This window comes from Somniosus microcephalus, chromosome 1 (genome assembly GCF_052327205.1).
Source record: "Somniosus microcephalus isolate GS21.2 chromosome 1, FLI_Smic_1.0, whole genome shotgun sequence".
Taxonomy (NCBI): domain Eukaryota; kingdom Metazoa; phylum Chordata; class Chondrichthyes; order Squaliformes; family Somniosidae; genus Somniosus; species Somniosus microcephalus.
The window spans coordinates 283,265,859-283,287,199 of record NC_140987.1 but is presented as its reverse complement, the minus strand read 5'-3'; the positions used below and the strand labels follow the sequence as shown (position 1 = coordinate 283,287,199).

At 46.1% G+C, this 21,341-nt stretch overlaps 1 protein-coding gene across 1 annotated transcript in view; it reads right to left on the bottom strand.

Moving 5' to 3' along the window:
- Positions 1-21,341, bottom strand: part of LOC147124816 (neuronal acetylcholine receptor subunit beta-4-like) — a 125,900-nt gene that overhangs the window by 29,299 nt on the left and 75,260 nt on the right. Inside the window, exons 2-3 of the mRNA XM_085993507.1 lie at positions 15,029-15,174; positions 9,308-9,352 (exon numbers count right to left, since the gene is read on the bottom strand). Of these exons, the coding sequence (XP_085849633.1) occupies positions 9,308-9,352; positions 15,029-15,174 (191 nt within the window). The remainder of the gene's footprint in view (positions 1-9,307; positions 9,353-15,028; positions 15,175-21,341) is intronic.

Genomic DNA, 21,341 nt, shown 5'->3' with positions numbered 1-21,341 from the left:
GAATGGTAGAACTCCAAATCCTTTGAACACATCCTGGAAATTACTCACTACAGAATCCACTGAGTCATCTGGTCTGCTTATGGCACAGTTTATACGGTAGACTCTCTTGACCAGTTCTAAGTCCTCACAAGCTTTGTCACCCAGTAGTGAATCAAGTCCTTCAGCCACAACAGAAAACATGAGATGATGCACTTTGTCTTTGACTGTCACTTTAAGTCTGCATACACCTAAGCTATCTATTTTCTGTCCATTATAGCTCTTCAGTAGTACTGACTTTTTCTGTATTTTGGGCTTTTCTTTCATGTTTTTAATGTCACTCATACTGATTAAGTTTGCTTTTGCCCCAGTGTCTAGTTTCAATGTAACTAATGCTCCATTTACCTGCAGTAGGATCATCCATTTGTCCTCTTTTACTGCATTAACTTTATGTTCAGCATTGTTTATTCCTGAGGGCTGCACATTTTCTGTATCCTTTTCTATATTGTCACTTGACACCATTCCTACAAAAAATGTCTCACTTAAATCAGTGTCCTCAATCATATTGACTTGTTGCCCTTTTTTTGTTGTTACTTTTGAAAAGCATTGTTTGGCAAAGTGATTCTTTCCATGACATTTTGTGCACATTTTTCCAAACGCTGGGCATTGTTTTAACTGGTGTTTGTAACCACAGCATTTACGATTTAAAATTCCTTCCTCCGATTGCTTTTCATTTCTGTTCTGCCCATGTTGCTTCCCCTTGTAGAACACAGCACCGACAGCAGCACTTACTACAATTGCATTATTATTGATTTCACTGAAAGTCTTCGTGTGCTGTCAAGCTAGCTCACTGGCTTGGCATATATTCACAGCATTTTCCAATGTTAGTTCGGTTTCTCTCAACAGACGTTCCCTGACTTTTTTATCATGAATACCAAACACAATCTGGCCATGAATCATGGATGCTTTCAGCTCAGAGAAATTACATGTCTGTGCTTTCAATTTCAGATCAGTCACAAAGCTATCAAAAGTCTCATTTTGCCACTGTGTCCTCGAATGGAACACGTATCTTTCATAGGTTTCATTCTTTTTGGGAGAACAATGTGTATCAAATTTCTTTAGCACATCGTCTAAATTTTCTCTGTTCTCCTCTGGATTAAATACAAATGTATTAAATACCTCTATCGCCTGTGGGCCTGCAACCGTGAGCAGCAACGCTATTTTTCTTGCATCTGGCTTCGTACTGAATCCGATGGCAGCAATGTAGAGTTCGAATTGTTGTTTGAAAGTCCGCCAGTTGTAGTCGACATTTCCCGTGAGATTCAAAAACTCTGGTGGCCTCAAATTCTCCATGTCGCTTTTCACAATTTTCAGCAGATCTTCACCAATCCTGGTACCATGTTACGTTCATTAATAACTAGACATTCTTATTATGAACAGCTAGCTTCTAGCTAGACATTTATTCAGTACACGTTCTCTAGGTACAGCATCTGTAGAGATTCAGCATGTGTGCTTCTGTGTGCAGGCTTCCATCTTGACTACTGCCTTCTGGGTAGCCTAGTGCATCTTGGGTAGTGTAGTCTTAAACACATACAACTAAATATACAGCTCTACGGCTCCATCTAGTGTACCACTCCAGAATGACATGTTATTGATCATTACACAAATGGAAGCGGGGTGTGGTTAGTGGTGATTCAAAACAAATAATCAAACTGATCATTTTTACACCTCCTAATAGGTTCCACATAGCATCAGTAGAACTTGTCTGGGAACAAGTTACCCGTCCACTCTCTAAACTAAAGAAGGAGCATAGACTGAAGGAAAAGAGGAAGAAATCAGTGGAACATAAGGTTTCAAAAACCCTGATTAAAGAAATTCCATTTTCAATTGTATGCTCCGATCCTGCCCACATTTGTGCAATCATGTGACTTCCATGGAGGGGAACTTGCCAGTGGTGATGTTCCCATGCACGTGCTGCCCTTGTCCTTCTAGGCGGTAGAGGTTGCAGGTTTTGCAGGTGTTGCCAAAGAAGCCTTGGTGATTTGCTGCAGTGCATCTTGTAGATGGTACACACTGCAGCCACAGTATGCAGGTGGTGGAGGGAGTGAATGTTTAAGGTGGTGGATGGGATGCCAATGAAGCGGGCTGCTTTGTCCTGGATGATGTCGAGCTTATGTCTCATCCCATTTAAATGAGAGTAATTATTTTGCCTCTGTAGCCTGCAAATATTTTGAACAGTGTTATTGTACTAATGCATAAGGTGTTCTTATCAAATTCTGCTGTATTAAGGGAGGAACTTTATACAAGCCTATTAAGCACTGATACCATAACATTGCTCAGTGATTTGCAGGTGTTTCTTATGAATGAAAAGTTTATAACATATCATGGCAATGGGATTTTTATACAATTCACTATCGCAAATAATTTTGTAATACTGCACAAAACTCAAGTCTCTTGAGATTGTACAGTGTAAACTCAGAATCTGGAGGATCCTGCATCACATGGAAACATGCTTATCACCAAAGGAAGACACCTACAATGTCAAACAGAAAACCCATTTTATGTGAAAATTTCATTTCCACTCTATATATCATAATAAAAACAGTAAGGCTGCTGTGGATAGTTTTGGTCTATTACAGCACACCTTTGTCACACTTAATCATAGCCAACAGTATTCAAAAATGCTTGACAATTTTCTGTGTCACGCCTAGAGTTGATTGGCTCAGATTCAAATTCCATCCAGATAACTTCAAGCAAAAGGGCCAAAATTTCAGATGAATTCTCTTTTCCTACTCCCCGTCTGCTGCAAGGTGTGCTGCACGTTCCTCTCTATTGTTGGGAACATATCCAACAACAACAACAACAACTTGTATTTATATAGCACCATTAACATAGTAAAACGTCCCAAGGCTCTTCACAGGAGTGTTATAAGACAAAAAAATTGACACCGAGTAATATAAGGAGAAATGAGGGCAGATGACCAAAAGTTTGGTCAAAGAAGTGGGTTTTAAGGAGTGTCTTAAAGGAGGAAAGTGAGGTAGAGAGGTGAAGAGGTTTAGGGAGGGAATTCCAGAGCTTAGGGCCTAGGCAACAGAAGGCATGGCCACCAATGGTTGAGTGATTATAATCAGGGATGCTCAAGAGGGCAGAATTAGAGGAGCGCAGATATCTCAGGTGGTTATTGGGTTGGAGGAGATTTCAGAGATAGGGAGGGGCGAGGCCATGGAGGGATTTGAAAACCAGGCTGAGAATTTTGAAATCGAGGCGTTGCTTAACCGGGAGCCAATGTAGGTCAGCAAGCACAGGGGTGATGGGCAAACAGGACTTGGTGCGAGTTAGGACACAGGCAACCGAGTTTTAGATCTCCTCAAGTTTACGTAGGGTAGAACATGGGAGGCCAGCAAGGAGTGCATTGGAATAGTCAAGTCTAGAAGTAACAAAGGTACGGATGAGGGTTTCAGCAGCGGATGAGCTGAGGCAAGGGCGGAGACGGGCGATGTTACGGAGGTAGAAATAGGCGGTGTTATAAATCTCATCATTCATCAAGAAACTACTTGTGAAATAACGCTGGACGACCAGCTGGTGGCGCCGTCCAAGGAGTATAAATACGCGGGCGTGGGCCCAGCTTTACAGGGACATTTTGTAAGACAAGGAACTAGTGAAATACAACTAGACCTGCATGTTCTGAAACAAGTTGATTAAAGCCCTGCTTTATGCTCAAACCAAGTGCGTAGTGAGTTTTATTACATCAGGCGGTCTTAGTTATGCTGTGGATATGTGGTCCAAAGCTCATTTCAGGGCCAAATATGACACCATGGTTGCGAACAGTGTGGTTCAGCCTCAGACAAATGTTAGGGAGAGGGATGGCGACAGTGGCTAGGGAACAGAGTTTGTGGTGAGGACCGAAAACAATGGCTTTGGTTTTCACTATATTTAATTGGAGAAAATTTCTGTTCATCCAGAATTGGATGTCGGACAAGCAGTCTGACAGTTTAAAGACCGTGGATGGGTCGAGATGAGTGATGGTAAAGTAGCGCTGGGTATCATCAGCGTACATGTGGAAACTGACGCTGTGTTTTCGGATGATGTCGCCAAGGGGCAGCATGTAGATGAGAAATAGGAGGGAGCCAAGGATAGATTCTTGGGGGACACAAGATGTAACGATGTGGGAGTGGGAAGAGAAGCCGCTGCAGGTGATTCCCTGGCTATGATTAGATAAGAATGGAACCAGGCGAGTGCAGTCCCACCCAGCTGAACGACGGTAGAGAGGTGTTGGAGGAGGATGGAGTGGTTAACCGTGTCAAAGGTTGTAGACAAGTCAAGAAGGACGAGGAGGGATAGTTTACCTTTGTCACAGTCACAAAGGATGTCATTTGTGTCTTTGCTGAGAGCCGTTTCGGTACTGTGGCAGGGCGGAAACCTGATTGGAGGGATTCAAACATGGAGTTGTGGGAAAGATGGGCATGGATTTGGGAGGTGACAACACGTTAAAGGACTTTGGAGAGGAAAGGGATGTTGGAGATGGGGCGGTAGTTTGCAAGGACGGAGGGGGTCAAGGGTTGGTTTTTTGAGAAGAGGGGTGATGTCGGCAGAATTGAGGGAGAGGGGGACAGTACCTGAGGAGAGAGAACTGTTAACAATGTCAGCTAACATGGGAACCAGAAAAGGGAGTTGGGTGGTCAGCAGTTTGGTGGGAATAAGGTCGAGGGAGCAGGAAGTGGGTCTCATGGACAAGATGAGCGTGGAAAGGTCATGAGGGGAGATCGGAGAGAAACTGGAGAAAGATGTGAGTTCAGGGCTAAGGCAGGGGAGAACCTTAGAGGAAGTTTGACCCGGTGGACTAGGGGAAGGAAGGGAAGTGACAGAGGCAGCTGAACGAATGGTCTCAATCTTAGAGACAAAGAAGTCCATGAACTCCTTACATTTGTTATCGGAGGTGAGGGTGGAGGAGACATGGGGAGAGAGGTTTAAGAAGACGGTTAGCAGCAGAGAATAGGAGCCGGGTTTTATCTTTGCATTCCAGAATGATTCTGGAATAGTGAGCAATTTTGGACCCGATAATGCTTTATGTGGTCCAGCCAGATCCGGCGGTGAATGGCTAAACCAGTTGTCCGCCATATCCGTTCAAATCTGCATCCCTTAGACTTAAAGGAGTGAAGATGAGGGCTGTACTGGGGGGAACGGCCAGGGTGAGAGAGAGTAATTGTTTTAATAGGGACTAGGGCATCAAAGGTGGTGGTGAGGGTGTGGTTGAGCAGATCAGTAGCTGCAGAAATGTCGTGGTGAATGGAGGGCAAAGACTGGACAGTTGGGATTTCATATGTGCAGTTGTAAGAGAGTTGTAAGAGAGTTTTTTCCAGGGGCAGACACAGAAGGAAGTAGGGTTGGAGCGGGGGGAAGGGGGATGTGGGTGGAGAGTGATACGAGGAAGTGGTCAGAGATGGCCTTATCTGCGATTGACACGATGGTAGTAGTGAGGCCCCGAGAGATGGCAAGGTCGAGGGGATGGCCGTGAATATGGGTTGGGGGAGTTTACATGGAGGGAGAGATTAAGGGAGGATAGGAGGCTAGTGAACTCAGAGGAGAGAGAGCATGATGAATTGAAATGGAGGTTGAAATCATCGAGGATGAGAAGTCATTTGGTGCAGAGGCTGAGGAAGGAAAGCAGTGAAGATATCTCGGTAATAAAATGTTTATTGTACTTGGGTGGGCGGTAAAGAAGAAGAATTTTAAATGAGAGGTGTGAGGGGTGGAATAAAGTGAGATCCTTAAAGGAGGAGAAAGTGCTGGATGAGTAGGGGGACAGACCAAGGTGTGATTTGGTGATGAGAGCCACACCGCCACCACGGCGGTCTGAGTGGAGCAAGTGGTGGAAGGTACAGCCAGGCGGGGAGGCTTCATTTCAGGGTAAGGTGTCATCACCCTTCAGCCAAGTTTCCATCAGGGCCATGGTATCGATGTAATCATCCACGATAAGTTCATGGATGGCAAGGGCCTTGTTCGCATGGGAACAGACATTCTGGAGGGAGATGTGCAGAGGGTTTGTGATGGCTGACCCACTGCCAGCATCCACAGGGTCAGTGCTGGGAGAGGTGAATTGGACGTGAGGAGATTGGCAAGATTTGCCTCCAGTGGGCGCACTGAGTGGGAAGGTCGGCGAGAGAGTAGGATGGGACAGTTGGGGTTGCTGCTCGTAAGGCGGCAGCGATGAGTCCCTCGATGGGCCCTTCGTAGGATGCCAAGAGAGGCACAAAGGGAAGCTGTAGGCTTATCTAAGAGAGAGTCAAGCCTGGGACGGCAGCAGGAGAGTAGGAAGGTCGAAGAGTAATGAAGGGTTGGGGTTTGGGTTTGGGAGGGTAGAGTATCCGAGATAGGAGTGATGAAAGGAGGCACGACAACAGGAAAGAGTGGTCAGGGAGGGATAGAGAGAAAAGGAAAATAGAGAGAAAAAAGTGGAAAAATAAATGAACGACTTGGGTCTGAAGCAGCAGCCAAAGTGCACACGTGAATGGACACAGGAAAACGCTCAGGTTACAAAGGCCTAGTTATGTAATAATTAATTGGATAAATAATTCCCGATAGCAGGGAATAGGTTGGAGACAACAGTAGGAAGACCAGGGTCAAAGTCAGAGGTCCCATGGAAGGACAAAGCCGACGTAGGCAGGATGGAGCCAACACGGAGCATCGACGAACCGCTGTGAAGTCCAGAAGCTATTTGAAGGATAGAGAGTTTGAGGATGGAGGTTGTTGCTGTAGGAATGAGAGTCAGTAGCGGTGCAGAAAGATGATGGTGAAATTGACGCAAGTTGGAGGTCACCGTAGATCAAAGCGGCAGAGAAAAAGTAAAACCACAAGCCAGCGACCAGCTGTGTGTATCCAGTGTAGTTCAAAGCGGAAACGTATTCCCCATTACTCCACCTACCACTCACCTTCTGCCATTCTACTTTTCCCGGCCTCTCTCCACCATTGTTTAAAAGATCCGTTGACGATCTCTCTTTGACACGATGGATGATGTTACGGCGGTGGAAGCAGGTGGTCTTTGTGACGGAGAGGATTGGGGTCACACAGGAGACCGAGGTTGTGAACGGTCTGCTTCAACCTGACACAGTGGCCGATGATGACTTTGATGTTCCCAATTTCTAACTGGAAGAAATTGCGGCTGATTCAGAGCTGGATTTCGGACAAGCAGTCTGACAACACAGAGGCAGTGGAGGGGTTAAGAGAGGTTGTGGAGAGTTAGAGCTGGGTGTGATCAGCGTATATGTGGAACCTGATCCTAGGTCTTTTGATGGTATCGCCAAGGTGCAGCTTGAGGAAGAGGAAGGGGCCATGCGTAAATCCTTGGCGGACTCCAGAGGTAACGGTGACGGAGCGGGTAGAGAAGCCATAGCAGGAGATGCTTTGGTTTCAATTGTATAGGTAAGAGCAGTCCCACAGAGCTGGACAATGGAGGAGAAGTGTGGTCAACCAAGCAGAAGGGTGCAGAGAGATCGAGAAGGACAAGGAGAGATAATGCACCACTGTCAGAGTCACAGAAAATTTAATTTGTGACTTTGGTTCGAGCCATTTTGATGCTGTGGCAGAGGCAAAAACCTGATTGGAGAGATTCAAACATGGAGTTGTGGGAAAGATGGGCATGGATTTGGCAGGCGACAACATGGTCAAGGAAAGGGAGGTTAGAGATGGGATAGTAGTTTGCAAGCACAGAGGGGTTGAGGGTGGGTTTCTTGAGGAGAAGGTTGTAGTTTTGAAAGGAAGTGGGCAGCACCTGAGGAGAGAGAAACATTTACAATAACAGCTGACCTGGGAGCCAGGAAGGAAAGTTGCGTGGTCAGCAGTTTGGTGGGAAAAGGGTCAAGCGAGCAGGAGGTGGGTCTCATGGCCAAGATGAGCTTGAAAATGGCATGAGGGGAGATAGGAGAGAAACTAGAGAAAGACGCAGATTAAGGGTTAGGGCAGAATGGGGTCTTGGAGGAGGTCTGGCTTGGTGAGCAGGAAGTGGGGATGCAGTAGTGGCAGCTGAACAAACGATCTCAATCTTAGTGACAAAGAAGCCCATGAGCTCCTTGCACTTGTTGGAAGTGAAGGTGGAGTGGGCAGGGAAGAGGGGCTTAAAGAGACAGTTGTTAGTGGAGAAAAAAGGCCGGGTGTCACCTTATACATACATCTGTAAAGCTAATTGTTCAGCCTGTGCTATCGATGACTCTGTATTATGAATCAGTATCTAAGCTGGCCTCCTCATATCAATTATTCATCTTACTACAGCTGATGCGACATTCATTGAAGACTTTTTTGCACGTTACTATTATAATGCAGGAAACAGTACCAGTTATTTGTTTCTCATGTGCTAGCTCATCAGTCAGCTATGCTTAATTTCAACATAATGGCCCTTATCTTCCGATCGGAGGCTTCCTGCATGCGGAAGCCGCCGATATGGAAAAAAATCTACACCCTTACCTGAGGGCTCCAGAGGTCCAACCATTTCCGCTCCTGGGCCTCTCCACGACGAAATGCGCAGGGCCCAGGTATCCCAGGGGCGCAGGCAGTTCGCAAGCATCCCTGGGATCACGTGAGCCATGGGGAACCAATGAAAGAAGGGAATCTCCCTTCATACTTTTGACAGCTTAGACCTGTCAAAAGTATGAATGGGGAACACTGAAAAAACACATCAAAACATTAATTACATTTTTTTTTATCATGTTTTTAAAATTACATTAAATTAAATATTTTAAACAAAATTCTAATTTTTTCAAAAAAAATTCAAAGTTTCTTATGAGGCTAAAATTATACTTACCTTTTTTTAAAAGTATTTTTAAATTATAAATGAGTGAAAAAACATTTTATTACTTTTTTAAACTCTTATGCTGGTAAAAGCAGGCCTTACACTTGCTTTTACCAGGCGTAAGATTTCTAAGGGTTTTCAACGGGCAGAGATTTTGCAGAAAGCAGAACTCTCCACCCGCAGAGGCCCCTCTCCAGGGCAGGCGTGCGATCTGTAAGAGCATTCTTGACAGATCGGAAATGCCGGTTTTCAGCGCATGTGCTTCGCATGCCTAAAACCGGCACTTGCGAGGCCCCTACGGGTGCGTACACACTTTGTACACACCCGTAGGGATCGGAAAATACGGACCAATATTCAGGATATATGTGTAAATTAACTAACTGTCATCTTCCGACCTGAAATGCTTGATTTTTTTCAATTGTTTCTATAGTGTCATTCTAGAATGACGAAATTCACAATTAAGTACCGACTCAAGTTACAGGACAGGTTTATTATGGTTCCAGCGTTTTACATATATGATTTAATACATTGTGGGTAAATTATACAAACCTGGGTGAGCCAGACATTTGTGGTCATTATCTGTTCCCGCTCATTCTGGAGAAAAATTTAAAAAATCAGACAATTATATCTCGATAAATTATTTCAAATCATATACGTGCAGACACATTCATGCACATCGCTAAACGATCCAACCGAACTGAGAACATCCACAATCTTAGTTAAACGAATTAACCAAACATGATTATCAAAAGTGCTTCATCTGGATAATTAGAAAAAAAATAGCAAGGCCTGGAGTTTCCGCTCGCTTGCGTCAGGATTTTCGCCGCAGTTCGCCTGAAATCTGCTTAAGCAGCGGCAAAAATTGCGGAATTTTAAGCGCGACTCGAGTTTCTGTGATCTTTTGCGCTAGCTTTAAAAACAACGCGTGAGATGTGGGCCCCACTCTCAAACCTGGCCACGGCCCCCCAGAGTGAATCAATCACCATGGGGAGTTTCTGCTAATTGCCCTCGTTAACGGGCCTTCGAGGAGGCTCCAAAAATTAATCTGGATCTTTTGGGCGCAAGGACCAATAGGCACGTTTTGAAAAGTTTTGAATGAATTTTTTTTTAATTTACTAAGAAACTGACTACTGTACCCCAATCTAACCAGAAAACACTTTGGTGTATTTTTTTTTAAAGGCATTTTTCAGTCATTTAAAATCGGGTTACTCATAGCTGGTGGATTGACACTGTGATTTAAAATGCTTGATTTTTTGTGAAAAACCCATTTTCAGCTGTATTCATCAAACTGCACCAAGATACCACTCGTAAATATATCAAGGAATATTTTTTAAAGCAAATTTTTTTTTAAATTACATTTTAAAACGCTGCCCGATTGCGCTGGTTTATTGCAGATTTTGGGCCGTATTTTCTGATCGGAGGCTTCCTGCATGCGGAAGCCTCCGATCGGGGAAAAATCTATGCCCTTACCTGAGGGCTCCCGGAACGCACACACTTCTGCTCCTGGGCCTCTCCAACTCCAAGTGTGCAGGGCCTACGTATCCCAGGGGCACATGCAGTTCACACGTGTGCTATGGGGAGCCAATCGCAGAAGGGAATCTCCCTTCATACACTTGACAGGAAGACCTGTCAAATATATGAATGGAGATCACCCCCAAAAACATAGTAAAACTTTAAATAAATTTTTTAAAAATCACACTTTTAAAATGACTTGAATTGCAATTAATTAAATATTTTAAACAAAAATGTAATTTTTTGAAAAAATAATTCGTTTTTTACAGGGCTAAAAATAAACCTACCTTTTTTTAAAGTATTTTTAAATGATAAATCAGTGAATTTTTAAAAAAACTTTTTTTCAACTCTTATCCTGGTAAAAGCAGGCCTTACATCTGCTTTTACCAGACGTAAGAATTGTAAGTGTTTTCTGCGGGCGGAGGGTCTCCAAAAAGCGGAACTTTCCGCACACAGAGGCCCTTCTCCAGGGCTGCCAGAGGATCTGTCAAGAGCTTTCTTGACAGATCGGAAATGCCGGTTTCCAGCGCATGCGCAGTGCATGCCTGAAACTGGCATGTCCGATGTCCCTACGGGTGGGTACACAGTGCGTACCCACCCGTCGGGATCAGAATATCTGGGCCTTTGTGTTTGGTGATATGCAAATGAGTTTGAGCGGAAACTTTTCAAAACAGGCCCAATTTTGAGTACAATTCACGGCTGGATCGCTGACAGCGCCCAAAGCAGAAATTCTACCCCCTAATATTTATCATTCCGGAATGTATCATTCCTGCTTCTTCCCCTCTTGACACACATTCTCCATCTCACAGAACACAGAAGAGGAATTGAGACGTCTATCACAAAATGTTTTTGTATGGAATTTACCTTTTTAGGCCAATATCTTACACGGTTGAGGTGTAAAGAATCACCAGCTTGCAAGCTGGCATGAATTGTGCCACCTTGTGAGATCATGGCCGTGTATCTCAGTGATGGATGGAGAAGGAGACATGAGCAATATGGACCTGGGATTTCCCCACTAGAAACATAGAAAAATAGGAGGAGTAGGCCATTCAACCCTTCGATATGATCATGGCTGATCCTCTAACTCAATATCATATTCCCGGTCTCTCCCCATACCCCTTGATGCCTTTGTGTATAGAAATATATCTATCTCCTTCTAAAATATATTCAGTGACTTGGCCTCCTCAGCCATCTGTGGTAGAGAATTCCACAAGTTCATCTAAGTGAAGAAATTTCTCCTCATCTCAATCCTAAATGTCCTACCCTGTATCCTGAGACTATGACCCTTCGTTCTAGACTCCCCAGCCAGGGGAAACATCCTCCCTGCATCCAGTCTGTCTAGCCCTGTCAGAATTATATACGTTTCAATGAGATCCCCTCTCATTCTTCTAAACTCTAGTGAATACAGGCCTAGTCGACCCAATCTCTCCTCATATGACAGTCGTGCCATCCCAGGAATCAGTCTGGTGAACCTTCGCACAATGAGAGTACTCTGGACTGTAGGAGCATGTGACAGGGTGTTGGGGGGGTTAGGTGTGTATATGATATCCAACTGAGATGGAGACTGGGACTTCAAAGACAAAGCGTTAATTTCACAGACATGAAGTGGGGGGGGGAATGAAATTTGTAGCATGGTGATGTAAAGGTACGGAAATACAAGCACTTTACAGCACTGCATGTGGGCCGGGAGGCGAAAGAGTGTTTCTGCCCGGCCCAACAAGCAAACCTGTAAACACTGCCTCCCCTGCGATCTGTCCAACGGCACTCCCCCAACCCCCACCCGGTGGCCAGATCTGACCGACCCCCTCCCTCCGCGAAATGACCAATGACCAAACCCCCTCCCGATCACTTAACCCCTTGCCGGTGCCAGATCTCATGCCGGTGGCTTTTGGACCCACCGGGAGCAGAGGGGCCCAATCACGCGGGAAACCTGGAAGTCCGGATTTCCCCACACACTGTGGAGTGCAGCGTGCGTGTGATGTCACTGACAGGTTCCCCGTCTGGCAGCCGGTCTGATTTACAGGCTGGCTTCCAGTCGGGCGGGGATTGCTGGAGAAGAGGCCCCAACCCCAGGTAGGTGTGAGACCCGACCCCGGGGGAGGGGGGTCCAATCCCTGGTGGGGGGTGTCCAATTCCCTACCACGGGGAGGCGGGGTCCGATCTCGGGGGGGCTTGGGGGCCGAGGGCAAGCACTCCCGCTCCTCCCAGCCCACCAGGATTGCTCCCCGAGACTGCCCTCGCCTCACTGCAGCTGCTGTGATTCCCAAGGCCCAGGAACCCCGACCGGCTGCAGCAAAGCAGGTTAATCCCGAGGCTTCCAGCCAATGTTCCCTGTCATTTTTTTTAGGGCCGCACGGCTCCCTTTAACTGGTTGCGTGGCCCATTCAAAAATCAAAAATCAAAAACTTTTGCATTTAAAAACCGGCGAGCCAGCTGTGCGGAGCTCCCAGACTGCTGCATGACTACGCAGCTTAAAGGGAACATTGCTTCTAGCCTCATTATCATATTTAAAGTGTCGACCCGCCTCCTGGGAGTAGGTTGGCTGCCCGCCCCCCATCCCGCTCGTCAAAACCGGAAGTGGTTGGGTTGGGGTCGAGATTCAGATTTTTAACACTTTAACCTCCCACCCGACCTCAGCCTGCCCATTTTTGGGGATTAAAAATGCCCCTCCCCCCCGCATATTATTTTCAAATTGTAGAATTGTCAACAATTCCAAAGTAGTTTGTGGTTCCCCCGCCCCAACTTCTTTACTTATTCCCTGTGTGAGATAGATGGAGAGTGTGTGCGAAAGAGTGTAAGAGAGACTGGGTGAGAAATCAGGAATTGAGATGCGGAGGGTTTGCTCGTAACATCAGCCGTTCTTTCCTCGGTATTATTCTATTTTACCGCTCCTGTTTGAGGTTGTTAACAGAATCAGTGCCTTGTTTTGACCTGCACTCGTGTTGATGTCACGCTGTGCAATGCAACATTAGGAATAAATGTGTCAACAAACAGATTTGTATGAAATTCCTTTCTTTGTTGATTTAATAAAGGCATTAACCTGTGCTAACTAGCAGACCGAGGAATTTGCATATTGGTTACTTACGTCACAGAGCGCAGTTTGAAGCTCTTAGTGACTTCAGAGACTGACTGCCCATATTCTTTTTTTTTATTCGCTTATGGGATGTGGGCCTCGCTGGCAAAGCCAGCATTTATTACCCATCCCTAGTTACCCTCAAGAAGGTGGTGGTGAGCCGCCTTCTTGAACCGCTGCAGTCCATGTGGTGATGGTACTCCCACGGTGCTGTTCAGGAGGGAGTTCTGGATAGACTGTAGATGAAGTGGAAGTGTCACCTACTGTCCTGTATGCACTGGCAGGTCAACGTGCATTTGGCTGCAAATGGTGCGTTAGCCTTTATCACAAGGGGGTTTGAGTATGAGTAAGGATAGTTCTGTGATAGTGGATTGGCAGTTAGGATCAGATCAGCCATGATCTTATTGAATGGCGGAGCAGGCTCGAGGGGCCGATTGGCCTACTCCTGCTCCTATTTCTTATGTTCTTATGTTCTTATGTTATGTTCTTATGTTCTTATGTTGTCAGTGGTTGGGTGTTATTTATGGTACCTGACTACCATGAAAAAGATGTGAGCAAGTGGAGGTGTTTCCAATCCAAACGCTGAGCACTGTGACAGGGATTGCCACTTAGGTACAGAGCTACTGAACACAAAATATTAAAATGGATGGGGGGTAATCTTGACTTCATGCGATAGTGTAAAACATCTGAGAGTAAATCCACTTCAATGCAAATAAAAGTGGGGAGAGATGTAAAACAGGCTGTTGATTCGCTATCACCCGTTTTACACTATCGCACAGCCAAAATTACCCTGTGTGTGAGAGGGCGTTTATTGATGTCGTGGGGGCAGGTCATAAGAACATAAGAAACAGGAGCAGGAGTAGGCCATTTGCCTTTTTGAGCCTGCTCCGCCATTCAATAAGATCATGGCTGATCTTCGACCTCAACTCCATTTTCCCACCCGATCTCCATATCCCTCGATTCCCTTAGTGTTAAAAAATCTATCAATCTCAGTCTTGAATATACTCAATGACTGAGCCTCCACAGCCCTCTGGGGTAGAGAATTCCAAAGATTCACCACCCTCTGAGTGAAAAAAGTTCTCCTCAGCTCAGTCCTAAATGGCTGACCCCTTATCCTGAGACTATGCCCCCTAGTTCTAGACTCTCCAGCCAGGGGAAACAGCCTATCAGCATCTACCCTGTCAAGCCCTCTAAGAATGTTATACGTTTCAATGAGATCATCTCTCATTATTCTAAACTTCAGATAATATAGGAGCAGGAGTAGGCCATATGGCCCCTAGAGCCATGATCATTCAATAAGACTCCTCTCATAGGACAACTCTCTCATCGCAGGAATCATTCCAGTGAACCTTTGTTGCAACCCCCTCTAAGGCAAGTATATCCTTCCTTAGGTAAGGAGACCAAAACTGTACACAGTATTCTAGGTATAGCCTCACCAAAGCCCTATATAATTACAGCAAAAATTCCTTACTCATACTCAAACCCCCTTGTGATAAAGGCTAACACACCATTTGCATTGTTGTATTTTGTGGACTTAACACATGAGTATGTATTGAACTCATATATATTGAACATTGCAGCAATCTCCTTGATCAGTATTGCAATTTGTAATACATTCTTACAAAGTTCAGTGTTAATTTAAGCATCACAGTAGGATTATTTCAACTAAAGTGACGTGTACTCACCACACTTATTAACTGCGAGAGCGACACTTTTATTGCAATGGTCACTATCTCACTGCTGTTCTTTGCAGGCCTGATGAGCTTATTGTACCGATCAGCATGTAAAAGGTAGTTAACCAGTCGCTCTTCTGCATTTGGAGGTAGGGTACCTGTGATAATAAGAAAAAATGAACTTCACAGTAAATTTTAGCAACTGGTTTTATTTGATTTTTTAATGTCAATTATGGTGCAGGATTTCAATATTAGGGATTTAAATACTCTTCCAGTTTCAGTATTTTCATTCCTATCTCAGCTGTAGCAGGGTAGCCACAACGTAAAGTTTTCCTGGTTTTCACAAACCATTTTCCCTAATTCCCTGCAATGCTCAATAAGACCATCAAAGCACCAGTGTGAACATCCTATTTCTCACACCAATCATCTTCACACCCACTCTGAGTGAGACTGCCAGTTTTCTATGGGATGGTGCACACTGGTGACTAGGTTAAAAGCACTCAAATCTACTTCATGTAAAATCTTCACAGTCAGCAGAGGTCAAAATCCATCATCCTACAGGTAACGGTAAATGTACTGACTCATTGTACTAACCATTCTCTCACCGATATTTTATTCAGCAAGAAAAGCAAAATGTTTAATGTCCTTGACTAGGGATATGGAGAAGGCAGATAATCTTGTGGTAAATTCACTTTACTTTTATCATAACTGTACAGAACAAGAGAAACCATTCTTTTGGGGTCCCTGATCAGTTTGGAGTAGGTTTTTATATACAGGATGAATTAGCATTAAATTGTGTAATGGTCATAGGTGCGGGGGCTGTGTATCTCAGTTCGTAGTGCTCTCCCCTCAGAATCAGAAGGTTGTGGGCTTGAGGAGTCCAAGGCCTAGAAATTCAGTGCCCTTAGCACCGATTTTGCGGCGTTAGAGGGCCTAGCGCTGCAATTGGCGCCGGTTCCTAAATTGACTGGGGCCCTTCCGCGGCGGTAGACCGGTAGCGCTGCGCCGGCACCGATGACGTCATCGGTGTGCGCAGCGTCCCGGTTGCCGTGGTAACCCGGCCCCAAGCCGAAATTCAGTTGCGGCCGCCTCGCCAGTGGCAGCCGCAACTAAGACTCCGGCAAACGAGTGTTGCCGGAGTCTGCGCCGGCGCTTTAAGGAGGCGCGGCGGCCGGCCGCTTTCCCACCGGCCGCCTGCCCGCAGCTCCCTCCCCGGACTTCTCCCCCCCCCCCCCCCCGGAACAGATGCAAGCCCGGCACTTGTCCGAGGTGCCGGGCTCATTTTTGCAGAGATTTGCGCGGGCCATGGCCGGGTGCAGGCAGCTCCTCCTTAACGGAAGGAGGAGGCCTGCACTTCCCGAGCCTGCCGCACCGCAGCGGGCGCCGCAATGCGGTGCGTTGCGCCAGTTTTCAGGCGCTAAAACCCTTCAGTAGCGCCGGCAGCCGTTTGGGCGCGGCGCTACTGAATTTTTGGCGCGCGCAAAGGGACTTAGTGCCAGCGCTAACTTCCGGCGCTAAAGCCCTGGCGCAGCGCAAACTCAATTTCTAGGCCTTCACGTGTATAATCTAGCATGGCATTGAAATCTACTGCTTATTCCCAGAAACCAAATATAGAAATGATCGATATATATAGTCCATATATAGTCTAACATGTCCAGGGAATTATAGACCAGTCAGCTTTACATCCATGGTAGGAAAAATAATGGAATCCCTACTAAAGGAATGAATAGAAGAACATCTAGAAACGAAAAGTATAATAATGAATAGTTGTAGTGTATGTAACCTGTACCACCTTAAGAGGCTACCTTAAGGTGATGGACTACTTTTTGATGGCTCCTGTACATTGTAGTACCGGTGGTGACCACACCGGTATATAAACCCTGTGGAGCAAAGTGTATTCCAGTTCAGCCCTGACCCTCAATTACTAAAGACCTGTTTAATTATTTCTGTAGTCTGTGTCCAGTTATTCAGCATAACTACATTTGGAAACACAGGCTCAACAGTGGCGACGAGTCTGATCTTACCTAGCGGCAGTTGCATCAAAGGAAGCTTCGCCTCTGAAACGGGCGTTGATCAAGGACATCCACCCTCAACATCCTGCTGGGCACTGCATAGCACGGGAGGCAATCGGGAACCCGGGTTGGTTTCTGGCTACGAAGCCAAACATCAGTGAACATCCCTTCGACGACAGCGGCGGGTAAGCCCGATCGAGCGGCACAGGGGGGAAGTCGGCCGAGTTGTCAGTAAGAGAAGGGGAGATAAACGACGAAAAGGGCAGAGAACACGACCGCAGCCGGTGTCAGGGGCTGGACTGCAATCAGGGCAGAGACGCGCAGCAGCCAGAAAAGCGTTTATGTCCACAAGGACCGCGGGAGCGGCGGGGAACAAGAGCAGCAGCGTAGGGGAAAATAAAGGACCGCTGGGAGGCGAGAACGGCAACAGCGCGGTAATCGCCATTTTGAGTCGGCGGGGGAAGAAGACAAGCGCGGGAAGAGCCGCCAAGCGCGGGAAGCCGCCATTTTGAACAAAATGAAATAAAATACTAATCATATCCGAAGGAAAGGAAACTCAACAAGGATGCCAAAAACGGGTAACATCACTGCTTTTGATAGCGATGTGGAAGATTGGGCCACTTATGTGGAACGCGTCGAAGTTTACTGTACAACGAATGAGGTACCGGAGGATAAGAAAGCACTAACCCTATTAAACTCGATGGGTGCGAAGACGTACGGGTTATTAAGGAACCTTGTAACACCAGATAAACCAGTAGGAAAGAGTTTCACGGATATTGTTACTATCCTGCAAGAGCATTTAAACCCCACGCCGCTGCTGATAGCGGAACGATTTAAATTCTACAAAAGAATTCAACTTAAAGAGGAAAGCAACGCTGAATTCTTAATCGAACTGCGCAAGTTATCAAAGTACTGTCAGTTCGGTACAGGACTAGCAGACGCACTGAGAGATAAGTTTGTGTGTGGGCTCCTAAGGGAAGGAACCCAGAAGCGACTGCTAGAGGAAAAGGATCTTACGCTGGACAAAGCTTTCAGCATTGCAGCATCGCACGAGGCAGCAGCACGAGGCGCTGCAGAGATACAGCAAAGGCCATTGGAATTCAGCACCAATGAAATGGCATTGGGCGCAGTAAAGTGCTATCATTGCGGAAGGACAACGTATGACCAGAACCAGTGCTGGTTCAAAGATAAAGAATGCAGGCAATGTGGCAAACTTGGTCACATAGCGAGAGTATGCCGGTCAGGAAAGAAGACCAGCAGCAAAAAGTCGCCGCAGGAGAAGTACAAAAAAGTACACAAGGTGACAGAGAACAGTTCGGATGAACAGAAGATGGATTCAGACTCCAGCAGTAAGGAACTGGGTTGTCTAAAAATACATAATGTGGGTAACACAGCAGACCACCAAACTATCTGGGTCATGCTTCGGATAGCAGGAGTCCAAGTGAAGATGGAATTGGACACTGGATCGGCATTGACGGTCATGAATAAGCAAGATTACAAAAGGTTATTCTCGCACATTCCCCTGAGGGATACGGAGATTGTATTGAAAACATACACGGGGCAAATAGTATACCCCGTCGGAAAGATAAAAGTAAATGTGGTCTACAATGGTAAAGAAAGTCAGGAAATGGACTTGTATGTGTTACCTGATGGAGGGCCGCCACTACTGGGACGGGAATGGATCTGGAGAATAAATGTGGACTGGCATTCCATACAAGCACTGACTGTAGATTCCTGTAAAGAGGACGACGTCAAACCTAAACGACTGTCCAAAATATTGGACGATGCTAAGGAGGTGTTCCAACAGGGACCGGGAACACTGAAAGGAATTACGGCAAACATCAAGGTTGAAGAACATGCAAACCCAAAATTTTTCAAAGCCAGACCGGTACCTTATGTGATACGACCTGCTGTGGAAGCAGAGCTGGAAGGGCTAGAATGTTCAGGAGTACTATCAAAGGTGGACTGGAGCGAATGGGCCACACCCATTGTTCCTGTCATGAAGCATTCATTGAGCAACAAGCCGGGGTAACCTGGGAAGGTTTGCATCTGTGGCGATTTCAAGATCACTGTTAATCCGGTTCTTCACACGGTGCAATATCTGCTTCCGCGGATTGAAGATATCTTCGCTTCGCTTCGCTGTCTGGTGGGAAACACTTCACCAAGATAGACCTGGCGCAGGCGTACCTACAGATGGAAGTTGATGAAGCGTCACGCCAGTATCTCACGATCAACACACATAAAGGCTTATATCGGTATAATAGACTGGTTTTTGGAGTGGCATCGGCTCCAGCGATTTGGCAAAGGGCCATGGAGCAGGTATTGCAGGGAATTCCAGGCACACAATGCTACCTGGACGACATTCTGATTAATGGAGATGATGATAAGGATCACCTCGCGAATTTGGAGCAGGTGCTCACCAGATTGAAAGAATATGGGCTCAGAGTTAATCACCAGAAATGTGAGTTCTTTCAAAAGCGAATCTCGTACTGCGGCCACGTCATTGACCAGGAGGGGCTCCATAAGTCACCTGACAAGATCGAAGCTGTTGTGAAAGCTCCCGCTCCGGAAAATGTATCCCAGTTGAGGTCGTTCCTTGGGTTGGTTAACTATTACCACAAGTTTCTTCCCAATTTATCCACGGTGTTACACCCGCTGAACACTCTTTTGCAAATGGGAATACCATGGAAGTGGAGCGATGATTGTAAGCAGGCTTTTCAAAAAAGCAAGGCACTGATCACCTCTAAGGAAGTGTTGGCTCACTTTAACCCAACGCTGCCTATTCGCTTAGCTTGTGATGCTTCTCCATATGGTATCGGGGCAGTGCTCTCACATAAGTTTCCAAATGGCTTGGAAAGGCCAGTCGCGTTCGCATCCAGATCATTGACCTCCGCAGAGCGTAACTATGCTCAGATAGATAGGGAGGCTCTCAGCCTCATGTGGGGAGTTAAGAAATTTAACCATTACCTGCAAGGCCAAAAGTTTACGCTGCTGACAGATCACCAGCCGTTGGTTTCCATTTTTAACCCTAAGAAGGGTGTTCCGGTTATGACGGCGCAGAGGCTTCAGAGATGGTCCCTTTTCCTAGGGGCACATCAATATGATATCGAATTCAAAGGTACAAAGCAACATGGTAATGCTGATGGGCTGTCGCGCCTGCCACTACCTACAGCGGAAGAGGCACCGGCAGTTGACCCTGTCGAGGTATTTTACTCGACCATCATCGAATGCTTACCAGTCACCAATGCGGGTATTGAGAGAGAGACCCGAAATGACTCAACACTGTCTCGGGTCTACGATTTGACAGTAAAGGGGTGGCCAGCACATGGCGACCCACTGTTACCAGCATTCTCAGCCGGACGAGAACAGCTGTCCGTCTGTCAAGGAACATTGATGTATGGAACAAGGGTGATTATTCCTCCTAAATTAAGGGAGAGAGTTCTGAAGGAATTGCATGAAGGTCATCTGGGGGGAGTCAAGATGAAAAACCTTGCTAGGGCTTATGTGTGGTGGCCAGGTGTCGACAAACAAATAGAGGATCTGACTAAAAGCTGCTCAGGGTGCCAAAAAGTTCAAAACGCACCTCCAATTGCACCGCTGCATCCGTGGGAATGGCCTTCAACCCCATGGCAACGTGTGCATATCGACTTTGCAGGTCCATTCATGGATTCCATGTTTTTGATAGCAGTAGACGCACATTCTAAATGGCCAGAAGTGATTAAGATGTCGACCACTACCTCTGAAAAGACGATCGCAGTTCTAAGAACCATATTTGCAAGGAATGGGTTGCCGGAACAAATATGTTCAGACAACGGACCACAGTTAATGTCAGAAGAATTCCAGAAATTCATGAAAAAGAATGGGGTGAAACACTATACATCTGCCCCATATCATCCGGCTACAAATGGGTTGGCCGAGAGATTTGTACAAACGTTCAAAAAGGCAATAAAGGCCATGAGCGAAGACCATGTTCCACTACAACACAAGGTGGACAATTTCCTGATGGCATATCGAAACGCCACGCATGCAGTGACAAATCAAAGCCCTGCCATAATGTTCTATAACAGGAGGTTGCGGTCCCGGTTGGATTTGTTAAAACCCAATGTGCACAGGGAAGTCGAAAACAAGCAATTCCAGCACATAAATAACAAGGCCACTCGGAGTTTCGAAATAGGACAACCAGTGTTGGCCAGGGACTATAGGAATGATAAATGGCAATCCAGAACAATTCATGCCCGACAAGGACCCTTGATGTACACAGTAGACGTTGGAGAGAACGTAATACGATGTCATGCTGACCAACTTGTGGAATC